At 42.2% G+C, this 25,631-nt stretch overlaps 2 protein-coding genes across 5 annotated transcripts; both read left to right on the plus strand.

The window, feature by feature from the left end:
* The first annotated feature begins 8,927 nt into the window (after positions 1 to 8,927).
* On the plus strand, positions 8,928 to 13,637 carry rdh12l (retinol dehydrogenase 12, like). Its single transcript, XM_058059972.1, has 7 exons — positions 8,928 to 9,094; positions 9,365 to 9,480; positions 10,565 to 10,720; positions 10,789 to 10,893; positions 12,613 to 12,822; positions 13,161 to 13,353; positions 13,431 to 13,637. Exons 1-7 carry the CDS (start codon positions 9,081 to 9,083, stop codon positions 13,531 to 13,533), a joined length of 897 nt encoding a protein of 298 aa, XP_057915955.1. The 5' UTR covers positions 8,928 to 9,080; the 3' UTR covers positions 13,534 to 13,637.
* A 143-nt stretch (positions 13,638 to 13,780) lies between these two features.
* On the plus strand, positions 13,781 to 25,525 carry LOC131108726 (phenolphthiocerol/phthiocerol polyketide synthase subunit C-like). 4 transcript variants are annotated; one of them, XM_058059969.1, is made up of 10 exons: positions 13,781 to 14,335; positions 15,741 to 15,792; positions 16,292 to 16,355; positions 16,431 to 16,491; positions 17,804 to 17,862; positions 18,158 to 18,311; positions 18,597 to 18,757; positions 18,831 to 19,037; positions 19,124 to 19,305; positions 19,504 to 25,525. In XM_058059969.1, exons 2-10 carry the CDS (start codon positions 15,784 to 15,786, stop codon positions 24,991 to 24,993), a joined length of 6,387 nt encoding a protein of 2,128 aa, XP_057915952.1. In that variant the 5' UTR covers positions 13,781 to 14,335; positions 15,741 to 15,783; the 3' UTR covers positions 24,994 to 25,525. The 4 variants fall into 4 exon arrangements, with proteins under 4 accessions (XP_057915952.1, XP_057915951.1, XP_057915950.1 ...); XM_058059968.1 differs by having other exon boundaries at positions 13,781 to 14,331; XM_058059967.1 differs by having other exon boundaries at positions 13,781 to 14,327.
* Positions 25,526 to 25,631: the final 106 nt, after the last annotated feature.

Here is a 25,631-nt window from a genome sequence, read left to right on the forward strand (position 1 = left end):
TGCCGCTCATTAACCGCATCAGGAAGTGGTTATACGTATGTAGTCCACACACACACACAAACACACACACCTATCTTAGAAAGAATCACGAATAATGGATCTGTGAGGTTTTACTTTAGTCTTTGGACTTGGGTAAAGTTTTTCCGTGCATGTGCGTATGTGTGTGTGTGTGTGTGTGTGTGTGTGTGTGTGTGTGTGTGTGTGTGTGTGTGTGTGTCAATGTTGGCAAAGCAAACACACACATGCCTCCGTCCATCTCAAGTCATAACACACTAATTAAGCTGTTGATTGAGATAGCACTTCCTTCTGAAAGTATGCACGCTCTGGGGATCCGTGAAAGACTCGAGTGGACTTGTGTATGTTTCACTGTGTGTGTTTGTGTGTGTGTGTGTGTGTGTGTACAGTGCACGGGAGGTCATGACAGCTGACATTTTGACGGGTGAAGTGTGTATTACAACATGTGTAAAACACGGAGGTCCACAGTTGGATAAAATAAAAAGCAAATGATTAGCAGATTTTTAGTCAAGGTTCTGATTCTGAATCAGCAAATTTGACCCAAATGTGATCCAAATCAAAGAAAATGACCACGTTCCTGCAGATAGCATCATATGCCGCATAAACACGATGAAAGTGCGATAAATATGGGCGAACCCGTTGTCACCCTGATGCACTATTTGGAGTCACAACAAGTCTGTTTGCGGCTTTACTGGGGATTACAGGCGCCTGCTTCCTGCTAAGAACCTTAAACGAACAAAGGTCTGTGTTTATCGATAACCGCAGAGCCGCTTTTCACCTACGATTTACTTCCCGTGGCTCAGTATTCCTCGGGAAACAAGGCGGTTCCTTGTGGTTTAAGCCGGCGTCTCGTTCTCATTGCCGTGTGAAGGTCGCTGCTCGGGTCTGAGCTCAAGGATGTAGATCTCGTTATCTGAATACGCAGCTAATCCCAATATACACACTTTGACCAGTATATACTGGGAGCATGATGGCCAAAAATAACTATCCCAGTGTCATTAGCGCCACACGACACAGTTGTAGTCCATATAAGTCCTACAGAAGACACTGGAAAGGGGTCTGACGACACAGTGGAAGAACTCTGGACCCTCAACCCCGAAAGTCTGACATAGCAACAACAGACTAGACTAATATGTAAACCATTTGTAGTTGCACATTGAATTGTTCAATTTCCACGGCTAATTATCTCTACTTTTTGGAAGGGGTGTTCATTTTGGAATTACCCTGAAGTATTTGCATAACACAATAGGTAGGCAGGATTACATAATCAACAAATGAACTAGCTAACTAACCAAAGAGGTTTGTTTGCAGAATTATAAACAAACACATACTGCATCTAGGCTGCACGGCAATGATTAATGTGATTAATTGCGATCAAATATTTTACTTGATTGACAGTTCTTTTTTTTCAAATTGCAAACATTAAGTGGAGGCTGCACGGCAGTCGAGTGGTTAGCATGCAGGCCTCGCATCTGGGAGACCCGAGTTCAATCCCACTCTTGACTATCTCTTATCCTCACGAGGGTCACGGGGGGTGCTGGAGCCTATCCCAGCTGTCTTCGGGCTAGAGAGGCGGGGTACACCCTGGACTGGTCGCCAGCCAATCACAGGGCACATATAGACAAACAACCATTCACAATCACATTCATCCCTATGGACAATTTGGAGTCGCCAATTAGCATGTTAGCAACCTAGCATGTTTTTGGAATGTGGGAGGAAACCGGAGTACCCGGAGAAAACCAACGCATGCACAGGGAGAACATGCAACCTCCACATAGAGATGGCTGAGGGTGGAATTGAACTCGGGTCTCCTTGCTGTGAGGTCAACGTGCTAACCACTCGACTGCCGTGCAGCCTACAATTAATGTTTGCAATTTTAAAAAAAGAACTGTCAATTACAATATTTTATCGCAATTAATCACATTTTTTTGTCCATAGTTAACTCAGAATTAATCACATTTAATCTCAGTTCGCCATAAATTTAGCCTATAAATCGATTAAAATATTTGATTGTGGTTAATCACATTTTGTCCATAGTTAACTCAGAATTAATCGCCTTTAATCTCAGTTAGAAATACGTTTTATCAATATTGGGTAGGGTTTTTGCACCTTTTTACAATCCAAAATACCTTTTGGAGTGATTTTAGTTGGTTCGTAATCCTGTTGACTAACTAGCAGTTATGCCAGTCCAATTCCAACTCCACTGCAAATATAAATTGCAGTTGTTGTGTAAGCGCACGTACTGAATGGGAATGACAATCAATACTCTTCAACCTTGAAGATGTTGATACTGCAGTGTTTTTAAACACAGCTTAAATAAGAATAAAATGATTAAAATTGCTCAGAACATGGAGATAATTATGGATAAATGTGTTTACATGTTTTCACGCATCCAATGCTGCTACAGAGAACATGTTTGGGCTGAAAGAGGCTTTGACAGATGGTCGGTTTGCGTGCAAAAACAAGCAGCGGTCCAGTTCTGGCCTGACCCCCATGAGCAAAGTAAAGTACGGGAAATGAAGATAAAGAAGTGAAATGTTGAATTCCTCCATTTATTATGATGGATGGGAAAGCTTATTTTCATTTTTAGCTTTCGGACAAAGTGTGTTCCATAAAAGCTCAAGCTGAATTCTATTTTGTTACATAAGACTTCCCATCATGTTAATTCATATTCAGCAATGACGACGTGACACGATTTTTAACCGCTCTCAAGGGGACCGAGCTTGTGCAGCTGTACCTAATGAAGTGGCTACACTGGAGCGGAACAATGATGTGTTTCTGTCCCATTTCCCAGAGGAGGCTGCTTCATGAAATGATGAATAGACTCATATTCCCCCCTCAGCGTTGCCAAGCGACGCCTGTGTGGCCTGCACAGCTTCCACAAGGAGACGAGTGAGGTCGAAAAAAAGAGCCTGGGGGGGGGGGGGGGGTGTCAGAGTTTGGGCATTGTAAAGAAACTAAGGAAGGCCCAAGGCGGCATTCTTATGCATGTGAATGAGGGTGATCCATGAGGCCAGACGACCTCCATTGATATTCCATACTTGTCTTCCTGAGTCTTACACAGACAAGGACATCAACAAGGAAGTTGTGTCAACACTTTCTGCTCCTTTATGGATGCAAACATCATTAATAATGCACACCGTCTCAGTATTGACCTAATAATGTACCACTTCAGTCCTCTAGGTGGTGGTAATGAGCAATATGTAGGAATAGTAGGAGTTCAACACAGCTCCATTTGGTGGGTCACTGCCCCTCTTGACCGCTTTGCCAGAACTCGAGCTGCCAAAAGCGCAAAAAGAATCCCCTGTCTGCAACCTTAACTAACTCGGGGTGGAACATACCTTTTGGAATTGTGATCCAAGGTCAAAGGTCAAGATAACTAATTCCCTATCAAACTAACGCTATTGTATTTTGTGGAAAAGGTTATGCATAATCCTATAACTAACTAAAAGATTAACTATACTCAACCTATAATCAAAATTACCGGAAGGTACATTTCATCTTATACTTTTGATGATGTGTGTCTTTATTTGAGGAGCCCAGAGAGGGGCTAACGTCATTGCAGCACCCCAATGAATGCGTTGCTCAGATGCAATACAGTATGGGAAAACTTTTAATGAGTTGTTTTCCTATACTCATATTGGTACATGTTTGTATAGTTGAGTGTGAAGTTGCTGTATGATGACTTTAGTGACTGTTATATTGTTATATACAATATTTTTATTATACACTATACTGTTATATACAATCACAGGGCACATATAGACAAACAACCATTCACACTCACATTCATACCTATGGACAATTTGGAGTCGCTAATTAACCTAGCATGTTTTTGGAATGTGGGAGGAAACATTCCTTAACATTCATTAAACTTTCAGACCGTTTTAGTGTAGTAAATACATGCATCTTATACTTTTGATGATGTGTGTCTTTATTTGAGGAGCCCAGAGAGGGGCTAACGTCATTGCAGCACCCCAATGAATGCGTTGCTCAGATGCAATACAGTATGGAGTTGTTTTTTTCAATATTCATATTGGTAAATGTTTGTATATTTGAGTGTGAAGTTGCTGTATGATGACTTTAGTGACTGTTATATTGTTATATACAATATTTTTATACACTATACTGTTATATATAATCACAGGGCACATGTAGACAAACAACCATTCACACTCACATTCATACCTATGAACAATTTGGAGTCGCTAATTAACCTAGCATGTTTTTGGAATGTGGGAGGAAACCGGAGTACCCGGAAAAAACCCATGGAAACTCCACACAGAGAAAGCCGAGGGTGGAATTGAACTCGGGACTCCCAGCTGTGAGGCATGTGTGCTAACCACTCATCCACCGTGCAGCCTAGTTAGCCTCCTTTGCAGCAAAAATGAGGCCACAATGAGACAATGACGCCAAAATAAAATCGAGGCAGCTGCATTATTCATGAAGTTGAAAATATCCCATCCGTTTCTGTGTGGCTACCCCCCTACCCCCAATCAGAAGAGAGCTTTCCCACAGGGGCGGGGTTTCTTTCCTGGGTGTCCTCATGAAAGAAACAGCAGCAAGGTCACGGGTGCATAATTGGATGAGAATGAGAGCGCTCATTTTACTCGGCGTAGACTTTAGTCAAGAGTGATTGATGAGCTCTCATCGCTTAGAAGGACTCCAAAGTCCACATTTAGACATTTTGTAACGTTAGCAGGACTAGCGATTCAACAAGAGTGTCCAAGTCTGGTCAAATGTATTTCTAGACCAGGCAGCTGTTGGTTCTTGACTATGTTTCCTAGCCGTCATTCCTACGTATTTTGTAATGAATACACGCTCACACAAGCTTTTATTGTGGAATCGGACACCGTGTAGCCAACTGATCTGCAGCACTGACTCCATGTTCTATAAATAGCGCCTCGTGCCTGTTTCCGCTCACCTTCAAGAGGCGACCTCTTGCGTCCTTACAGTGCTCACGACGGGGTCCTGAGATGTTGGAGTCATCCATCGCTAATGTCATGTAGACTTGTGTAAAACGGCATCATGGACGAGTGGTGAACATGTAGGCCACACGGACAGAAGATCGGGGAAAGCCTGGGTTCGATTCTCAAGCTTGGGCATCTCTGTGTGGGTTTTCTCAGGGTTTAATGGGGAATCAGGTGGGTAAAAAAATGCAACAAAAATTTAGTTTTGGATTTAAAAAAAAAAAGAAAAAAATTAAAAATATATATTTAAAAAAACATAAACAAAATTGGAATGTTTCTGAATAAAAAATTAAAAGAAAATAAGGCAAAAATTTAAAAAACAATAAAAAACAGCATCATTCATCACCATTAACATTGGCAGTAATCTCGCTCCCGAACTCTTTCTCTTCAATTGCCATTGAAGCTGCACGGTGCTCGAGTGGTTAGCACTCAGGCCTCACAGCTAGGAGACCCGAGTTCATGTTCTCCCCGTGTATGCGTGGGTTTTTTCCAGGTACTCCGGTTTCCTCCCATATTCCAAAAACATGCTAGGTTAATTAGCGACTCCAAATTGTCCATAGGTATGAATGTGAGTGTGAATGGTTGTTTGTCTATATGTGCCCAGTGATTGGCTGGCGACCGGTCCAGGGTGTACCCCGCCTCTCTCGCACGACGACAGCTGGGATAGGCTCCAGCATTCCCCCGTGACCCATGTGAGGATAAGCGGTAGAAAATTAATGAATAAATGAATGAATGATTCTCAATAGGCCGAGGGGTTAGCGCGCAGGCCTTGCAGCTAGGAGACCCGAGTTCGATTCCACCCTCAGCCATCTCTGTGTGGAGTTTGCATGTTCTCCCCGTGCTTGCGTGGGTTTTCTCCGTCTACTCCGGTTTCCTCCCACATTCTAAAAACATGCTAGGTTAATTAGCGACTCCAAATTGTCCATAGGTATGAATGTGAGTGTGAATGGTTGTTTGTCTATATGTGCCCTGTGATTGGCTGGCGACCGGTCCAGGGTGTACCCCGCCTCTCTCGCCCGACGACAGCTGGGATAGACTCCAGCACCCCCTGCGACCCTTGTGAGGATAAGCGGTACAAAATGAACAAATACATGCATGTTAAGGTGACTATAGGGGTGCTATTTATGTCCATAGGGCTCTAATAATGTTAATCCGCATCTGTGAGGTAACACAGATTGTTAGATTTTGACTCAATCTTTTTTCTGCCTAATTTTGGCCCCGCCCTGTGTTTGAAGACCCCTAATGTACATAAATAATCTTGATGTAGATCCACCAGGGACAAAACATTACGTACTAATTCTCCTGTTAATGTGTGTTCCCATGGAAAATGTGCACGGGTCAAAGAGACACGGGTTCAAAAGACTTCAACGTCGCTGCACTGTAACGTCGAAGAAAAAGATGGCTATCACAGGAGCAGAGCCATTAGTCTATGTGTTATGTAACATGAAGGGGTGGAGGGGGGTGCGGGGTGAGCATCTTAAAGAGGCAGCAGCGCCATGAGGGCCCGCCATGCAGGCTGGATAGCGCCATCACTCCAGTGGAGCATGAAAGGTGATGAATGTCCATGTTTATGATTGGTATGCTCCGTTAGCATACCAATGGAACGGCTTGGGGAGGATTTTGTTTGAATGTAAACATTAGTGGTCTGCGTCTTGTTCAGGACGCTTCACTTGTGACCTCTGGGACAAAGATAAATATTTATTATTTTATTCTACTTAAACCTGTGAAGGAGATTATTTTTATTTTATTGGCCAAGGTATGGTTTGTTTTTTTTAATTTTTTTATATATTTTATTTTATTAATTATTAATTTTACATTTTACACATTTAATAGATTCATGTAAAGGTAGATGTATTTTTTGTCCCTGTAAGTGCTATTTTAGTTTATTTTATTTTACTTTATTTTAGTTTAGTTGATTTTAGTTTAGTTTTGTTGATTTTAGTTTAGTCGATTTTAGTTTAGTTTATTTTAGTTGATTTTAGTTGATTTTAGTTTAGTTTAGTTGATTTTAGTTTAGTTTAGTTTAGTCGATTTTAGTTTAGTTTAGTTGATTTTAGTTTAGTTTAGTTGATTTTAGTTTAGTTTAGTTTAGTTTAGTTTAGTTTAGTTTAGTTTAGATTAGTTTAGTTGATTTTAAATTAGTTTATTTTAGTTGATTTTAGTTTAGTTTAGTTGATTTTAGTTTAGATTATTTAAATTTTTGGTAGTGAATCATCTCTTTTATTGTTTTTATTTATTTTATTTATTAATTTATTAATTTATTTTCATTTTTTAATTATTTTCTCTATATATTGAATAATATTAATAATTAATATTATAATGTATTATTGCATATTTATATGAGCACATTTATTTTAATTTTGTTAACTTTATACAGTATAGAAATGTGATATTCAGGAATAATTGCACCTCATTTGAACAGTTCTTGTTGATAAAATGTACTTACTGCATGGGGTTACAGCGCCATCTTGTGTTGTGGCATGCGTTTGGCAACCTAAAAATGTGTGTTTTATTCCATTTAGTAGGCATTTGGAAGTACTTTTTCGGCGCTAATCATCTCCACGGCACCGGGTTATACTGACACCTAGTGCTGTGGCATGCATCCAACACCAAAATACGTTACAGTCAGTTACAGTACATCCACTCTGCGTCATCTCTCATTTGTTTATTTGTGTTTACTTCCTCTTTGTGCCAAAATTAGGAACGTGCGTCCCATATAAAGAAACACCGGCGGCCCCATTATAGCTAATGGATTGTTCTCATGGTTTATTCAGCGTATCCTCCTGTTGCGCTATTGTCTTCAACTTCTGGGAAGCTGCTAATGTGGCGCCACTTGGGTAAATATCTGATCTCTTCCACAGGTGACTCAAAAAAGAGCTCATTCCAATCTTTCACCTTTGACCTCACAGAATGCTAGAAATGTGTGTTTACCTGCCGCAACAGCACAAATAAATCAAACGGCACATGTTAAAATAATTATCATGCACTTCCTGCCAAGCTGGCCTCATCTGCTTGTGGAAACGGAAGTTTAAAGGAAGATACAAGAGAGAAAAAAAACAAGTTCCTGACCAGATAAGAGTTAATTTTACAATCTGTGACTTTACTACGACGTACACACACAGAGGACATACTTCTTTTTTGTCTGATTAAGCACAAAACGGGAAGGAAAACTGATGACCAGCGCAGAGTTTCCTGTTCTAGTGACCTTGCTTACAAAAAGTCACAAAAGCAGAATCCATCTCTTCTAGAAAGCACAAATAAATGTGCAAATGAAGCCCAGACATGCTTGGGAGTTACTTTGCTTTCTGCAAATGATTCCCCAACAGAGTGAGGCCTCGGCCAAGGACAGGATTAAATCAAATAGCAGCTTTGTTCATCTTGTCAGGAGACACAACATGCAACAGATTGGATGATAGTGCTGCCACCTGCTGGACACTTATTTAACAACCGTAAACGAGTGGCTTTTCAGCGTTTTTTTTTTCTTTTTTTCATCGTTACAAAAGGATAAATGAACATTTTTCTTGCGTACATATCGGTGATATGTAAAGTGACACTAATTCTATCTTGTTTGGTCTTGAAATACTAGCTGATATTCTTGTTTCATTGTTGCTGCTTGGTAAACAACCTTTTGGTGCACTGCCGCCATCTTGTGGTGGAGTTTTTTAGTCAACTCACAGAGTACAAATCTCTTCAATGCTATCCTATTCTTTCTCCCCTTAAACATTCAGCATTATTTTTTACATGTTTTACAGATTATTATTATTATTAGCGAATATTATTAATATTGAACTACAATATATAGGTTATAGGTCACACGGTCTCGGCACGGCGGCTTTCACAAATCGAACGCACACTTAGCAAAGGCGTACCAACGTGATCCAATCTAACCAATCACGTTCTTTTTTGTCGATTCGCCGGTCACTGATTGGCTACAACGAAAATCCCTCAGAGTTTCGCAAGTGACGGCAGTTCCGCATCGCCAGGTTTGATGGGCAACGTTAATTAAGGATATTTGTGACTTTCTAACCGTCTTTATTGTTGTTTTATGCCGATAATTAGTTTTTCTCGCCAACTGGAGTGCTTCAGTAAAAGGATATGCAGACAATAAGGTGAGAATTTAGAGAAATTATTGACAATTTCTGGGTTAAACCGTATTTGTTGTTTGGTATTGTTGTGTGTACCTGTGTAGGTAAGTTACAGTTATACATTAGTTGATAATGTGTGTACTTTAAGTACCCACGGACTTAATTTACCTAATACTTTATTCAAGTGTGTTTTTCTTTAGTTTTGTGTGCTATTAGTGTCATTTACTTTGGTCGAAATGACGTCACACCCACTTGTCCGGTTGAGTCAGTTCAAGTGCTTTCTCAATGTGCCAGGAACTTTTTCCGGCCACCATGGACGAGTGTTGAAAGACTGGAAGGCAAGACGGTGGTCATCACCGGAGCCAACACCGGCATCGGCAAACACACAGCGGCTGACTTAGCCAAGAGAGGTCGGTGTGCACTCCCTCAAATCACTAAACAACACACGAGCTGCTTTTGTTACTAAAGGGAAGTTATTTTTCAGCTTCCACCAGTTGTATCCAGTGTGCAGTTTCATTGTTTTGTCACAAGAGGGCGTGCTTTCCCTTTAAATGTATGTTTCCTAGTAAAGTCATTGTAGTGACAAATAAAAGGGGATGGTGACTTAAATCAGCAACAAACAAGATAACGGAACAGAAAATTGTGTTCACAATGAACCACAATAAACCACAATGCAAAATTGCACTATCCAGTGCATTTAACTGAGTGTATTATACATTAATTTCTAGTATGTAGTGTATAGTTCATATCAGGAGATCACACATTGCAGGATGTAGTACATTTAGTGCATTCATTTTCAGTTACCTCTGTCATGTTATATTTGCTCGATAGTGCATTTTGTTTTACTCCTGTTATATCCGCGGGAAACTGCATTATATACATCATACTAATGGTAATGGTTTTATTTCATTTGAACATGCATTCGATTACAATTGAATGCATCACATAATCAGTTAACCGTTCCACATGTCCAAAAGGAGTATGAAGAAGCAAAGCTTATTCAATCCTACCTCTCCATCTGGTAGTTTTACAATGAGTAACTGCTACATTTGTTCACTTCCTGCTTTCCTAATATAGTTTGTTATTTTTATTTTTTGTCACGTACCGAAGTACAAGGTGATATGACCATACGATAGCATAATAGTTACCATACTAACTGTCAATATAGTGATATGTATAGCACATCGTCACTGGTTCAAGACTGGTTCATTTTTGTATTCTCTCATCGTTGTGCATTGTTTGAGGGTCTTCCTCAATCCATTCCATAGTTTGATTCCACATGGACATTTTGTGCATCCAAATTAATATTTTTTTATGCACAGGATGCAAAATTTTTGATACATTGTGTATGTAAAAAGTTCATTGAAGTTCACTTCATCAAACCTTCCAGTTTTTCTGTAATTTTCAAAGCAATGATTCCCACCTTGATAATGCGGCAATGTGATATTTGCTTCAACATTCTAAATAAGGTACAATGTGTGTATTTGTGCACAGGAGCCAAGATCATTATGGCGTGCAGAGACATGGAGAAAGCTCAGGCTGCTGCCAAAGAGATCATAGAAAGTTCCGGCAACGACGATGTCGTTTGCATGAAACTCGACCTGGCCGACACCAAATCCATCAGAGAGTTTGCGCAGGCCATCAACCAAGGTAGGGCAGCAACGATTCACATTGGTAAGGCATCGGTCACTTTTTTGTAATTTTATTTTAATTTTCAGGAGAGTCAAAACTGAACATCCTCATCAACAATGCAGGCGTAATGATGTGTCCTTACGGGAAAACAGCCGATGGCTTTGAGCTGCAGATCGGCATCAATCACATGGGTAAATCAATCAGCTGCAGGTAGTCTGTTTGCTCACTTTGTGCAGACTAATTTATTGTCACAGAGGCCATTAAGTCATCGTGAGTAGCTTACATAAACACTGGACAAAGGTCTTTATTTATGACTTTATTCTCATTCTCAAGGCAGTTGACGCCCACTGTTTTATTTAGCAGCCACGATGGTGATATGCCAATGTTTATAGTCAGAGCATTTTAAAAGACGAGATAATCAGATTAATTTTCAAGATTGTCCTGAAAATACATTCCTACAGTCTGTTAAGAATACTTTTTGAAATCGTAGACATTTAAAAATGGTCAAGAATTACACTCGAAAATACTCTTTGTTCGTATGGTCACATGAACGAAACTAGCCAATCAGGAAGCGAGCCGACTGAAGAAGACGGAAGCCAAAGACGGCGCGAAGCACAAAGTTAGGCAGCAGCCATGATGGTGATATTAGAATGATTGCCGTTTATAGTCGGAGCATTTGAAAAGGTTAAAAGGCGAGATAATCAGATTAATGAAAAAAATACATTCCTACAGTGTGTTAAGAATACTTTTTGAAACAGTAGACATTTAAATATAGTCACGAATTACACTCGAAAATGCATTTTGTTCATATGAGGCGCGAATGGTCACATGAACGAAACTAGCCAATCAGGAAGCGAGCAGACTGAGGAAGACGGAAGCCAAAAAGTACTGTTGAACGGCGACGGCGCGAAGCTCAAAGTGAGGCGGCAGCCATGTTGGTGATAGAATGATTACAGCTTATAGTCAGAGCATTTTAAAAGGTTAAAAAGCGAGATAGTCAGATTAATTTTCAAGCTTGTCCTGAAAATACATTCCTCCAGTCTGGTAAGAATACGTTTTGAAATCGTAGACATTTAAAAAATGGTCATGAATTACACTCGAAAATACTTTTTGTTCTGATGAGGCGCGAATGGTCACATGAACGAAACTAGCCAATCAGGAAGCGAGCCGACTGAAGCCAAAACGTAATGGCGAACGGCGACGGCGCGAAGCTCAAAGTGAGGCGGCAGCCATGTTGGAGATATTAGAATGATTACAGTTTATAGTCAGAGCATTTTAAAAGGTTAAAAAGCGAGATAGTCAGATTAATTTTCAAGCTTGTCCAAATACATTCCTACAGTCTGTTAAGAATACTTTTTGAAATCGTAGACATTTAAAAATGGTCATGAATGGTCAGGAAGCGAGCCGACCGAAGAAGACGAAAGCCAAAATGGCGAATGGCGACGGCGCGAAGCTCAAAGTGAGGCGGAGGACGAAAGAAACTCGAGGACCAGTTCGTTGAGTTGTGGAAAATACACAATAAAGTGTAAGTGTTATAAAGTGTTATAATATGTGTCCTGCAAACCGTGTCACAGTTGTCAAGAAATTACCAAAGCAACGCAGTTACCAGGTAAGCTAACAGCTAGCATAACCTCTTCTTCATTTTGTTTTTCGTAAGTCTCCGACACACTGCTGCCATTCACAGGTAAATTTCGGTACTACAATATAGTTTAGTTTACTTTTATCTCAAATTAATAATAATAAATACATAGAAACATGAATTTGTACCAGGCCTAAAAAAATATATGTTTTTAATTCAGACATACAATTTTCAGGGTGTACCCTGCCTCTCGCCTGAAGATAGCTAGCATAGGCCACCCTCGTGAAGATAAGCGGTGGAAAATGAATAAATTAATTTTAAAATTGTCCAGGTCACTTCCTGCTGACCTATCTGCTCCTGGACCTGATCAAGCGCTCCGCACCGGCCAGAATTGTTAATGTGTCATCCATGATTCACTCATGGGGCTCCATCAACTTGGAGGACATCAACAGCGAGAAGAGTTACGACAAGCAGAAGGCCTACGCTCAGAGCAAGTTGGCCAACGTGCTGTTCACACGCTCGCTTGTCCAACGCCTTCAAGGTGGGTCGTCTAACTCATGCTCTCTTCCACTTAATTGTCATGTTTCACTGCGTGTAGTTCCTCAGGCTTCTGTCATTGGACATCTTAGATTGTCAACTTGGCTAACTTAAAAAGTGTGAATGTTAGCACTGTAGCTCATATAGCTACGCTAGTGTTGCTAACGTTACCTGATTGTATGTAATAAATGACATCTATTACATAGAATTGTGCATCCTCAGAGATGTAAAATAGTTGTACTCTAAAAGGTAACCTTTTAACATTGCAAGATTTCAGCCATTTTGTTTCTGGGATGGGCAGTAGATGAAATGACACATACTGTATGGTCTTCGAAACTTCAGGCACCGGTGTAACGGCGTACTCCCTCCACCCGGGCGTGGTCCAGACAGACTTGTGGCGTCACCTGAGCGGGCCCCAGCGCTTCCTGATGAAGTTTGCCAGCCCCTTCACCAAGTCGTCGGCACAGGGCGCCCAGACCACCATTTACTGTGCTGTGGAGCCGGCGCTGGAGAAAGAGAGTGGCGGGTATTACAGGTAATGGCGGTGGAGTGCCAGGAGGTAAGGTGGGGTTCAGGGTTGTTGAAGTTGCTCACATACATCCCCTTCGGCAGCGATTGCGCCCCCGCCAACTGCTCATCAGCGGGCAAAAATGACGTCCTGGCGCAGAAGCTGTGGGAGCTGAGCTGTCAGATGCTCAACATCACTTGGGAGTGAGGTTGGCTTTAACAAAACTAAATAAGTTTTGCAATTGGAATATTTTTATATTCTTTACTTGTGTGATATTTTCTTACATTAAAGCAAATCTGACACCTTCACAATATGTGGTTGACCGCTGCCTGCTTATTCCTTGGAACGATTACTACAATAAATAGAAAGACCTTCACTAACGCACACTTTAAAATCCCACAATACCATTTGGCTTTAAGGAACCTGTTATTCCACAATATATGAACATATATGCTCATGCTGTGCACACCTACATATTTAAATATTTTCAGAAATGTGAGGTGTCGTCACTTTTGTCAGTTACTATACATGTATATGCATAAATAGTTACAGAATTATGCAATAGTGCACATACGCATACATACATATATAGGCCAAGTTTGCACACATTGTATTTTGACTACCTTGTAGATTCTCACTGAAGGCCTCAAAACTATCATTCAACACTAGAACATTCTAACTACATTTACAGGTCAGAAAAGTGGAAAGAGTATAATTTAAAACATAACCTTTTTTTTAATTTCAACTTTATGCCAATTAAATGACATTGTTTTCCCTCTTATTTTTACAATGTTCTAAAAATATTTTTGAATTAATTCTTGTAAAACTACTGTCGATCTCTCCATTCATGCTGTTGTTGTCTATTTGTTTTAGTTTTCTTGTTCAATTCTATTTTTTTAGAATGAGCAACGGGCCAATAGGAGTGGTGGTGTTGATGTAGCAGCAAAGTGATGCAATGGGTCATGACAGAATAAATACACAAGACACCAGCGGCTCCATAAGTTAGTAGGTGCATGAATGTGATCATCCTGCTCTGTCACTAAATGCTGTACGTTCACATTCTTTTCCTATGAGGTTATGTCATCAACTTCTTTTCTTATGAGATCAGTGAATCTTTCTTGGAGATAAATAAAGTATATATATATCTATGTAGGAAAAACAGCCACAACTCGGGCTGCAGTTTAGACCCCACTGTTACAGTTAGAGCATTATAGTATATTATTAACATGAATTAGTATTTATAACAATACATCAGAGGACACTACTGTATTGCTATTTTTCATAACGTGCTGATGTGACGGAGCTCATACGCGATGTCCTCGTGCTTATCTGTCGCCATTCTTTCAACAAGCGGCAATAAAAAGAGATGACTTTAATAAAACGGTGCATTGCTAAAGGTTGTAACATGCTCCTAAGCGTGGAGGTGAATAAATAAACCACCTACGCTTGTGTTTAGTGTTGAGAAAGCTTCGGAATATAATAGTAGTAGTAGAATATAATAGTAAGTTTATAATAGTCCATTATGTTGTTTATAGGAAGCATCTAAACAGCAATGCCAATGTATTTCCACCTCACCCCCGACTTTGGAGCTTATTATTTATCATGAAATTCTCAATACTTATGTATATCTGCTTATAGGAAGTATTAGAAAGCTTAAAACCTTGTCTTATGTCCAACATAATTGGTGACTGAAGCGCATGCATATTAGCAACACATTTGCTAAGAAGGGTTAAAATGAGGAAGGAATTGCTTAATTACCCAGATTGCTGTAAGCACTGCTAGAGTCTTGACTGGAACCAGGAAATATGATATTAGTCCATTAGTGGTTAGCATGTTGGCTACAGGAGTCAGGAGATCGAGAAGAGCTGTTTTCGATTCTCCTGGTACCCGATTTCCTCCCACATTCCAAAAACATGCATGTTAGGCTGGCGAGTCCAGTGTGTACCCCTACCCAAAGCCAGCTGAGATAGGCTCCGGCATAGAAAATGGATGGATAGCTTCCTGTCGCTCAGAGTCTTAGTGTCCAAGTGCATCCCTGACATGTTACAGCCACATAAACCATCGCAGGCGCTAAGAGGTAGTGAGGAAGTGGTCTCATGCGGGCGCCCATAGTCGGGACTAAACATGGTAAGAATCTGGAACAGTCTTCCAGACGATGTGCGATAATCCTCAACCTTGGAAATGTTCAGATCTGAAAGTATTTTGTCTGCTCTCTTCATTTTTTTAACATTTTTTATGGTTTTGCTTTGCTTTATGAATTTAGATTAATGATATTTATATATATAATGATATATTTAATGATATTTAGAATGATTCTATGCTTTTTATCCTCTTTCTGTGAAGCACTTTGAATTACTTTGTGTACAAATGGTGCTCTATAAATAAGTCTCAACTCAATTGTATTTTCCAAACAGGATGTAATTCCAGATGTAATTCCAGTATGGGCCAGATAGACACATGAAATCGGTGAGTGAAGGTCATGCACTTAAAGTGTAGATGTGTGTGAAAGTATAGAAAGTGTAATGCATGCTATGTGGGGGTTTGGCGCTAAAGTAACAGCAAAGTTGATGCAACTGTCATGACAGAATAAATAAACAAAACATTAGCGGACATTAACAAGATACACCTGTGCATGTTCAATGACATTCTTTTTTGCTGCCATCATCCTGCTTGTCACTCCACTTTACTGTACGTTCACATTGTTTTGCCATGAGGTTATTGCATCACATTCTTCTTTAATGAGCTCAGCGCATTACACCTCTCATTTCCCGTTGGGTTACTTTTTGGGATGATTCCTGCTCGGTAGTATAAAAGCATCGTAGCACCTGTGTGCTGGCACATCTTGGAAATGAGCTCCTTCTCGCAGCGAGTAAGATGCTGAAGATAAACTGTGCTCTCGTGGCAAGAGTTTGAGCAGCATTTTTTTTGTTATCATTATTATTATTATTATTATTCATTTGATTAGTTTGCTGTCTCGGGTGCATACTCAAAGAGCTTATCCACAAAGGACATCCCTGCACCTCTGAAAGGTAAGTGTTCAAGTCAATGTATTTCATCAATTAAACTGGACACTCCCTTATCTATAACTATCTTTTTTTTATCAGTGGTACATTCCTGCAGAAAAAAAAGCCAAACAGAGTGGGCGCCAAGCTCCATTGAAAACAGGTGAGTAAACTATCATGATATCGAATTGCATGTTCACTGGATTGTCTCTCAAATGTGTCATCATAGTGTGTGTGGGTGGGTGAGGATAAAATTCAAATTAATTCTGCACTAAAATGAAATCAACTGTTGGTTTAAGAGGATGAGGAGGGTAAATACGTTGCAATGGGGATGTTACAACAAGCAAGATAGTCATCAGCATCAGCTCATTGTCAGATAATATACTGCTATACTTATTAAGACCCCCCCCCCCCATAAAAGCACACACCGAGCTCCTTCATCGCCATGGCCACGTCTATACAATCCATCATTAATGTTTAATAAAGGTGACAGGGGTCTGAAACCTATGGCGCTAATGATGTCTGCGTCTGGCTCTCACATGTTTCTGTAAATTCTTTACATTTTCATTTTTGTTTTTGCTGACATTTTAAAGTCAAAATATACCAAAAAAAATTTATTTCTGTGTTTATAACTGGCGAACGCGGTAGCCTACCAGGTCATTGAGTGGTCAAGATGTGAGCTTCCCGCCTACTTGATTCTATACCTAGAGTGCAAACCAGAAAGAAAGGTTATTTCAGCAGGTATGGAATTTGCCTCAGTTGAGAGAGCAGATTTGGCACTGTGTCTTAATATGCAGTGATAAAATTTCATCCATGAAACTGTGAAATATAACAGTAGCCATGCTACACGTGCATCTACTGGTAAATATCCAGCATGGGACATCCGGAAGAAGGCATGCCAAACTCGAAAGTGAAAGTGAGCCCTCTGCGCAACTGCTCTGACCGCTCACCGGCCAGCTCTGCCGGTTCTTCAGCAGTCGTGAGGAATGCATAACCATTCACAGATGGCGAATTTGCCAAAACATTCATACTTGATGGGGTGGATGAACTTTTGAGATAATGACAAGATAATCAAGTGAATAAAAGACATGCCTCTGTCAATTGACGTTCCGTATTAGAACATTATTAACACTAAATGCAGAGACTTACTATATTCCAAAAATTGTACCTCAAAAATGCTTGCATTTATTTTTTTTGTTAAACATTATTCAGTGTTATATAAATATTATATGCTCCCACGGAAATCTTTTTTTTTTTTTTTTTTGTGGCTTTCATGGCTCTCCAAGCCCAAAAGATTTCCGTCCCCTGCTTATAAGATGATAAGCGCACTCTCTAGTCTTAATGTGTGTAAGGATGCAGCGGCATGCGACACAACAGGAATAACTACACGGTGTTTGTGTATATATAATACATGTTGCTCTATGGATGCAAAAAAGGAGTGTTGTTGATTTGCTGCTTGTCTGATGTTCTGTAAGGATGGACGAGGACGAAGACTGCATCGCCGTGGTGGGCATCGGCTGCAACTTCCCAGGCGGTAAGAACTTTTTTATATACAATATATCTTTTTTTTAGATATTTGATAAAAATGAATATATATTTATATCAACTAAAACTTTTTATAAGTATATTTGTATTTTTTTTTTATTTGGAGACATTTGTATTTTGGGATATTCTATCATTGGTATTAATAATATATATATTTTTAATGTCAACAACTGATTACTGGTGATGTATTTATTTGTTATGTATATATACATTACTACTATTCACAGTATACAACAATTCTACCACCATGGAACATCTAACCATGATGTGAATCTTTCATGCAGGTGAAGGTCTAGACAATTTCTGGAAGGTTCTAGTGAATGGACGCAATTGTTCCATACCTATTCCCATGGAGAGGTTTGACTTGTCCAGCTGGTATGACCCTGATGACAACAAGGCGGGTAAATCCCGCACAGCCAAGGCCGCTCTCCTTGATGGGTACAAACTTTTAAAATACTTTTCAATATCTTGAGACTCATTTGTACTCATTTAAAGAATTTATCAGTGATTTATTCTTCAATGAACAAGATATTTTGGGGAATTGTATGATTCCAACTTGGTGGGAACAGTTTGGGAAAGGTTCTTGGACATGCTATGGATGAGTTTGGTGTTGAAGAATAAGACCTCTGCATCAAATGACATGACATGAAATGTCAACACATTTACATTGAAATCTTGTGTATGATGAATAAAGTTGACTTTGTGTGATTTTTGTTTTTACAGTTTCAACCAATTCGACCACAAGTTATTTGGCATCAGCGACAGTGAAGTGGAGGGAATGGACCCTCAACAGAAGCAGCTGCTTCAGTGCGTCTACAGAGCTTTGGAGAATGCTGGTATTCCGATGGAAAAGGCCAGCGGAACCAGAACCGGAGTGTTTTTTGGTAGGAAAAACTGCAACTGCTATCTGTCACAGCCCCACAGTGGCCAGTGAATGGTTGGTTGTTTCCATCATAGGCCTCATGAACAGAGATTACATGACCTATGCGGCCCACGCACACCCCAGCGACATCAACCACTGGACCGGGACGGGACTGGCCATGAGCATCGCTGCCAACAGGGTCTCGTACATCTTCAACTTCACCGGGCCGTCGCTGGCCATCGACTGTGCCTGCTCATCCTCTTTGGTGGCTCTTCATCTGGCCGTCCAGGCCATCAAACAAGGTCTAAACTTACAATGTAGCATCCATTCTGTCAGAGGCCTACCAGAGGAACGCTATTTAGAACCTTGTCTGTGTACGACCTATCAGGGGATTGTGACATGGCCGTGTGTGGAGGTGTCAACTGCATCATCGTGCCCACAGTGTTTGTGGCCCTCAGCAAGGCCAAGATGATCTCACCGGACGGCACCAGTAAGCCTTTCTCTAACAAGGCAGATGGTTATGGGAGAGGTGAGGGCTGTGGCATCGTTCTCCTTAAACCGCTGAGAAAGGTAACAGCAACTATGTTCCTACTTTATTGACGAATTAAGCAATAAAGTCTACATACAGTGGTGGTGGTAGGGGGTCGGTGTTTGCCCCATGTGATAAAAAAATAACTCATCACACCTGACACCTTACTTCTGGATACTTCATGCCTCAATGTTTCAGATCATCAGATGGCAACCATTAGTTTGATTGTGTCCTTCTAGGCTCTACAAGACCAGGATCACATTTGGGGCATCATCAGCAAGACAGCAGTCAACCAAGATGGCCATTCGGTGTCGCCGATGACCAAGCCCTCCATGACGCAACAAGAAGAGCTGCTGAGGAGAATCTACTCCGAACACGACATCGCCAACATCCACTACATTGAGGCTCATGGGACCGGAACCCCAGTTGGAGATCCGACAGAGGCGGCTAGCATCTCAAATGTCATTGCCAAAGCCCGAGCTCCTGGTACAGAAACTCTCAGAATCGGCTCGGTGAAGAGCAATATCGGACACACTGAATCTGCCGCGGGGGTAGCTGGCATCATCAAGGTGCTCCTCATGATGAAGCACGAGACCATCGTTCCTTCTGTGTTCTTCTCTGAAGACAATGCCAGCGTAGATTCCCTCGCTCTGAATCTGCGCATTCCTACAGAGGTTGAAAAGTGGGAAGCAAAGGGAGCACGGATCGCAGGAGTGAACAATTTTGGCTTTGGAGGCACCAACGCTCATGCTATTGTCAAACAACACATACGGTCGCAGTCTGTCAAAAAGTGTGATGGCAGGCAGGTGAAATATTTTGTCATGTCGGCAAATTCATTCAAGTCTCTCACACTCACGCTAGAAGACACCATCGCACATCTGGAGGACAATGTGGATCTGGACTGTCTATTGTACACGGCAGCTTGCAGAAGGAGCCACCTCAAGCACAAATACCGAAGAGCCTTAATGGTTTCATCCCTAGTTGACCTTAAAGAGAAGCTACATGCCGCTGTTGGCAGAAATACAAGCCCTGCCCTTTCAGATCCCAAGTTAGTATTCGTCTTCTGCGGCAACGGCGTCGCTTATCACGGCATGGGCAAGCAGCTACTCCGACACGAGCCGGTGTTCAGAGATACGATCAAGCATATTTCGCAGGTTTACCAAAGGCTGAGCACACTGAACATCTTGGACACGCTTGAAAGCGATCACGAGCACAGCGACTACAACGCTCCACATGTGGCCCAGCCTCTTCTCTTTGCTCTGCAGGTGGGCGTGGCCACTCTGCTCAGGCGCTGGGGCGTCAAAGCTGACGCCATGCTGGGACACTCGGTGGGCGAGGTCGCAGCAGCTCACTGCTCAGGCCTCCTGTCCCTTGACGATGCCCTGAAAGTCATCTACTTCCGCAGCGTACACCAGGGCAAAGTCACTGGGGGGAAAATGCTGGTGATCAGCAATATGGCCGTGTCAGAGGTCACAGCTCTTCTCCCGCGTTACTCTGGAAAAATTTGTCTGGCTGCGTTCAACAGCCCGCAGTCTTGTACCCTCTCTGGGGATGCGGATGCAATAGAAAACCTCCGGGAAGAGCTGAGTCATTCAGCTAACAGTCAGAACCTATTCATTCGGGTGCTAGAGGTCCCTGCTGCTTATCACAGTCACATGATGGATCCAATTCTGCCCAAAATCAGGGAGGCAATCGGTTCCTTGGAAGAGAATGAGCTCAGCACACAGCTTTTCTCAACAGTGACAGGTGAGGAGGCACGACGAGGGGATTTCTGCTCAGGTGATTATTGGGCTAGGAATATTCGGGAGCCAGTTGCTTTTGAGCAGGCAGTCAGATCAGCTAGTGGAGGCAAGAAGAGTTTGGTCTTTGTGGAGGTGGGTCCACGGAGAGCCCTCCAGAGGAACATCATGGAAACTCTGGGGAACGACATACCAGTTGTTGCCTCGCTGCAGCCAGACAAAGACCACCAGACACTAGTGTCTGTGGTTTCCAGGCTCTTTGACGTCGGCGTCCAGGTAGACTGGAACACCTTCTATGCAGGGTATGAGACTGTGCCGCTGCCCTTCCCAAAATACCAGTTTGATATCTCGGACAGGGATGTGATCATTAAAGGTGCTAGGAAAAACACTGCCAGTAATCACCCAGTGCTCTGCGCCACAGGAAGTGAAAAGAACACATTCAGCTGTGATGTGGTGTCCGATTCTGTCTTCTACCTGAAAGAACACAAACACAACAGTGTACCCATCATCCCTGGAGCCTTGTATGCCGAGTTGGGCTTGGCTGCATTCATGGCCTGTGCAAAACCAAAGGTCCCCCTCAACGCACTGCAGCTTAGTGTCAGTTTTCACAGCCCTTTCATCTTAACTCCAAATCCCCCAGAGATGAAGGTGCAGCTCGAGCAAAAAGAGAATGAAGCCACCTTCACTGTGTTCTCATCCTTAGCCACGTGCGCATCAGGCATGGTCGTCGTGAAAAAAGAGCGACCAGTAGAAGAACAGCACATTGACCTACATGGCATCTACAAACGCTGCACATCTGCGGTGACCTATCAACAATTGTATGACTTCCTCTCCCAAGGAGGCTTTCAGTATGGAGATGTCTTCCAGAATAAGGCCAGTGTTCACTATGGGAAAGATCTGAGAGAGGCCTATGCTGTTGTCACAGTTTCAGAGGAACTGCTGCCTCAGTTGCATGACTACCATGTTCATCCCGTCGTGCTGGACTTACTCATGCAACTTTTGCCAGTCACAGTTGAGCATATTTTTGCTGGCGGACTGGGATTTCCTGCTAAGATTGGAAGTTTGACGGTGGCAGCACCCTTGAAAGATGAGATGATTGTCTACTTGAGGGCAACTGATGTCGGTACGGACCACTTTGAGGTCTGTGGGTGCTTTGCAGATAGAGATGGCAACGTCTTGGTTGAGGTGAAGCACGTGTTAATCAAATACCTTGGCAGTCTTTCACATGTGGTTGAGGAGGACTTCTATCATAACCACTTCAACGTCTTTCCCGAGGGGATCACAAATGATCCACCTCCTAAGGCCTTGGTGTTCTCGGACCGCATAGGAATCTCAAAATGTCTACAGCAACACTTGGACTCCAGATCTCGCTACATTTCCTTTACATATGCTAAAGAGATCTTGAGCAGTGGCTTTCCGGCGCTCTTGGCAAACCTCAATATCACAGACATTGCGGACAACTTTGATGAGGTCTTGTTCTTGTGGGGCAAAGAGAACTTTGACTCACTCACACCTGATGTCGTCCTGCAGAATCTGGCCAACTGCTGCGAAACCTTCCGGCAAATTGTCGTAGAGCTCAAACGAATTCGCTTTCCAAATTCCATCCGAGCAGTAACCTACTGTTCATCTGATCTCACAGTCGATCACGTCAATCCAGGCTTTGCCATCGTTGGCATGACTCGCTCTTTTGCTGCTGAAATACCAGAGCTTTCTTTCCAGTTGGTTGACATAAGCTCTGTCTCTGCTAAGGATATCACAGCTCTTTCTGAGGTCCTACGAGCCTACCCTTGCAGCAAGTACCCAGAACTGGTGGTGAAAGACGGGGTCATTCTCAAACCTTCCATTGAGCGTACCACTCCTGAATTAATTGAAAACTCTGCAGGGAGTTTTACCTCCAGCACTTGTGAACCTTGCATCCTTCAGACTGCAGATGCCTTTACAATGAGCCGGCTTACTGCTGTCCATTTTGACAATGAGGAAGAGACAATAAGTGATACTTGTGTTGAAATTCAGCCCACTAATATGTGTGTCCACTCGTCGGATTACTTCCCTGTCAGTGCCTCACATCTGAACTTTGGTCAGACGCTGTACTGGAACCAGCACTCTTCCCAGAACCACAAGCTACTCATGCTTGACTTCAGTGGTGTTGTTACAAGGGTCGGAAAGGAGGTCAAGAAATTAAAAGTGGGTGATTCTGTGGCTTCTTGTTACCCTGTGTTGGCAGCCAATAGGGTCAGGGTCCCACAAGATATCTGCTACAGCACCAAACGCCTTCCCTTCCTTCAATCAACACCTTGTGTGTCCTACTTTGTGCTGGCATGGGAGATATTGCATCGCGTTTTGCCAAGAGCAAAGCAAAGCTTAGGCATTATATCTTCTGTTCCTGATTCAGCTCTGGTCAAGGTTTTGGCGCTTGCATCTCAGAAGTTAGGGTGGAACGTGCTTGTTGGAACACAGTGCAATGATTCCTTTATAAATGCCAATCAAATGGATGCAATCATTATCCTGCCTCCATATGACAAATCCTTGATGGCTAAAATATCTAACTCTCATGCTGTCCAGAATGTTGTCCTTGTTCGTGAGTCCCAAACACAGCCTATGGTTGCCCAGGATCTGCTTCAGGTTTTCCAGCAAAGTGTCCATGTGCAGACAGTTGACATGCCAGTCATTCTGCAAAAAGGATCACTCAGGACTCGAAGTGTGCGTTTTTATCAGTGGCTCAGGTCTTTGAACATCACTCAGCAATTTTGCCTAGGAAGAGTCACCTTTCAGAGTGTCACATCTGAAAAAATCAACAACCTTTATTCAGATTCCTACTTCAGTGCAAAGAACCTGGCTGTTGTGGCTCTAAAAAAAGGACATTCCACATCAATATCAGACATTCCGCTGCTGCCCACGAAAAAGCAGCTTTTTCGAAAGAAATCAGTGTACATCGTGGCAGGCGGTCTGACCGGGCTGGGCTTTGAAACGGTCAAGTTCATCTCACTCAAGGGAGGCGAGTTCATCGTCATCCTTTCCAGGAGCAAGCCCTCAGCAGAGATGCAGCAAGCAATAGGAAACGTGGAGAAATACTGTGGGAACAGCATTGTTAGCATGGAGTGCGACATATCAGTGTCTGAGCAGGTGCACAAAGTTGTGGATGCCATCCAGCTCAAATTTGAAGGCTGTCCAATCAGAGGAGTGTTTCATAGCGCAGTGGTCTTGCATGACGGGCTCATTGAAGCCCTTGACAGATCCCTCTATGAGAAAGTTCTCAAGCCCAAAGTGAATGGTGTGCTTAACTTGCACCATGCAACACTGAGCTGCCAGTTAGATTACTTTGTTTGTTACTCCTCCATATCAGGCTTTCTGGGAAATGCGGGGCAAACAAACTATGCCGCAGCAAACACTTTCCTGGACTTGTTCTGTCAGTACAGGCGCAAACTAGGCCTGCCTGGACAGTCCATCAACTGGGGACCTCTCAACCTTGGGCTCCTCCTGAACAAAGATGTGGTCCATCGGTTCCTGGAGGCCAAGGGCATGATGGTGCTGAATGTAGCTGAAATCCACAAAAGCCTGGAGCAATGTTTGCTCACCAACCGACCCCAACAGGCCGTGTGCCGCTTCCACTTGAAAAACATCCGCTTCAACGTCCTCTCGCAGAATGTAGCTCTGACTGTGAGGCTGTCTTCACTGGCGGATAAAACCTTCCAAAAGTTCAGCGAGTTGGACTCTGAAAATAAAACCACTGAAGAAGTCCCAGCCAGGGATTACGTTGTTTCAATGCTCACGAAAACCATTGGCTTGGAGGTGGGCGAAGCGAAAGACGACACTCTAATCTCGACACTCGGTATCGATTCCATGCAGGCCATGACCCTGCAAAACCTCTTCTATCAGGACCGAGGCGTCAACGTGCCTCTGGTGAAACTGTTGGACCCCAACGCCACACTGTCGACAGTGGTCGCCATCTTAAATGAGGGGAGCCGAAATGGAATTAATATCCAACTCTAAACTGACACAAGCACACTTTCCACCAGATTTTAAGCCTGATCACTGTTGTGTGGGAAATTTGATTACTCAATATGTCCTCACTGACTTTGCTATGATCCTGGTTGAGGGGAGCAGAGATGAAAACAATAAGCAATTTTCAACTGATACGAGCGATGATTCCATCAGATTTTAATCCTGATCACGGTTGATATGTGGGACTTTTCAGTATGAACTGTGTCCTGATTGACTTTGTTGTGATAGTTGTGATTATCTCAAGGTCTGAAGGTTCTGTAGAGATAACAGACATCCATGGAGACCTGCAGGTGATCATTCATATCAGCATTGATGATATTTATTGGCTTTATAGGGATGATTAAACAATGGACACCTACTATGGGCATGCTAATAAAATGCACTAGCATAGCGTGGTTATGTATTATGGTTGTGTTTGTATAACATTTTCCCATTCTGTCAGTATACTATTTGAGTGATAGCATTTAAGCACTTTTTATGACAATGTGGCAAAAATAAATGTCTGATTGTCGTCATGGAAAAACTGTCCTTGTTTTTCATTGCACATGCCAAACAGGAATGCGACAAATCCCGCAAGATTGTGAAGGTGTTCTGATCCATCACATGATGTTAATATTCATCACCAG

The sequence above is a fragment of the Doryrhamphus excisus genome, chromosome 21 (genome assembly GCF_030265055.1).
Source record: "Doryrhamphus excisus isolate RoL2022-K1 chromosome 21, RoL_Dexc_1.0, whole genome shotgun sequence".
Taxonomy (NCBI): Eukaryota; Metazoa; Chordata; class Actinopteri; order Syngnathiformes; family Syngnathidae; genus Doryrhamphus; species Doryrhamphus excisus.

Bases quoted from the DNA above. Each gene is read 5' to 3' on its own strand.
- LOC131108726 (XM_058059966.1), top strand. The intron at 16,492-17,803 runs GTGAGTAAACTA...ATGTTCTGTAAG, and splicing joins CCAAGCTCCATTGAAAACAG to GATGGACGAGGACGAAGACT. The intron at 18,758-18,830 runs GTAGGAAAAACT...TTTCCATCATAG, and splicing joins CAGAACCGGAGTGTTTTTTG to GCCTCATGAACAGAGATTAC.
- rdh12l (XM_058059972.1), top strand. The intron at 9,481-10,564 runs GTCGGTGTGCAC...ATTTGTGCACAG, and splicing joins GGCTGACTTAGCCAAGAGAG to GAGCCAAGATCATTATGGCG. The intron at 12,823-13,160 runs GTGGGTCGTCTA...TCGAAACTTCAG, and splicing joins GCTTGTCCAACGCCTTCAAG to GCACCGGTGTAACGGCGTAC.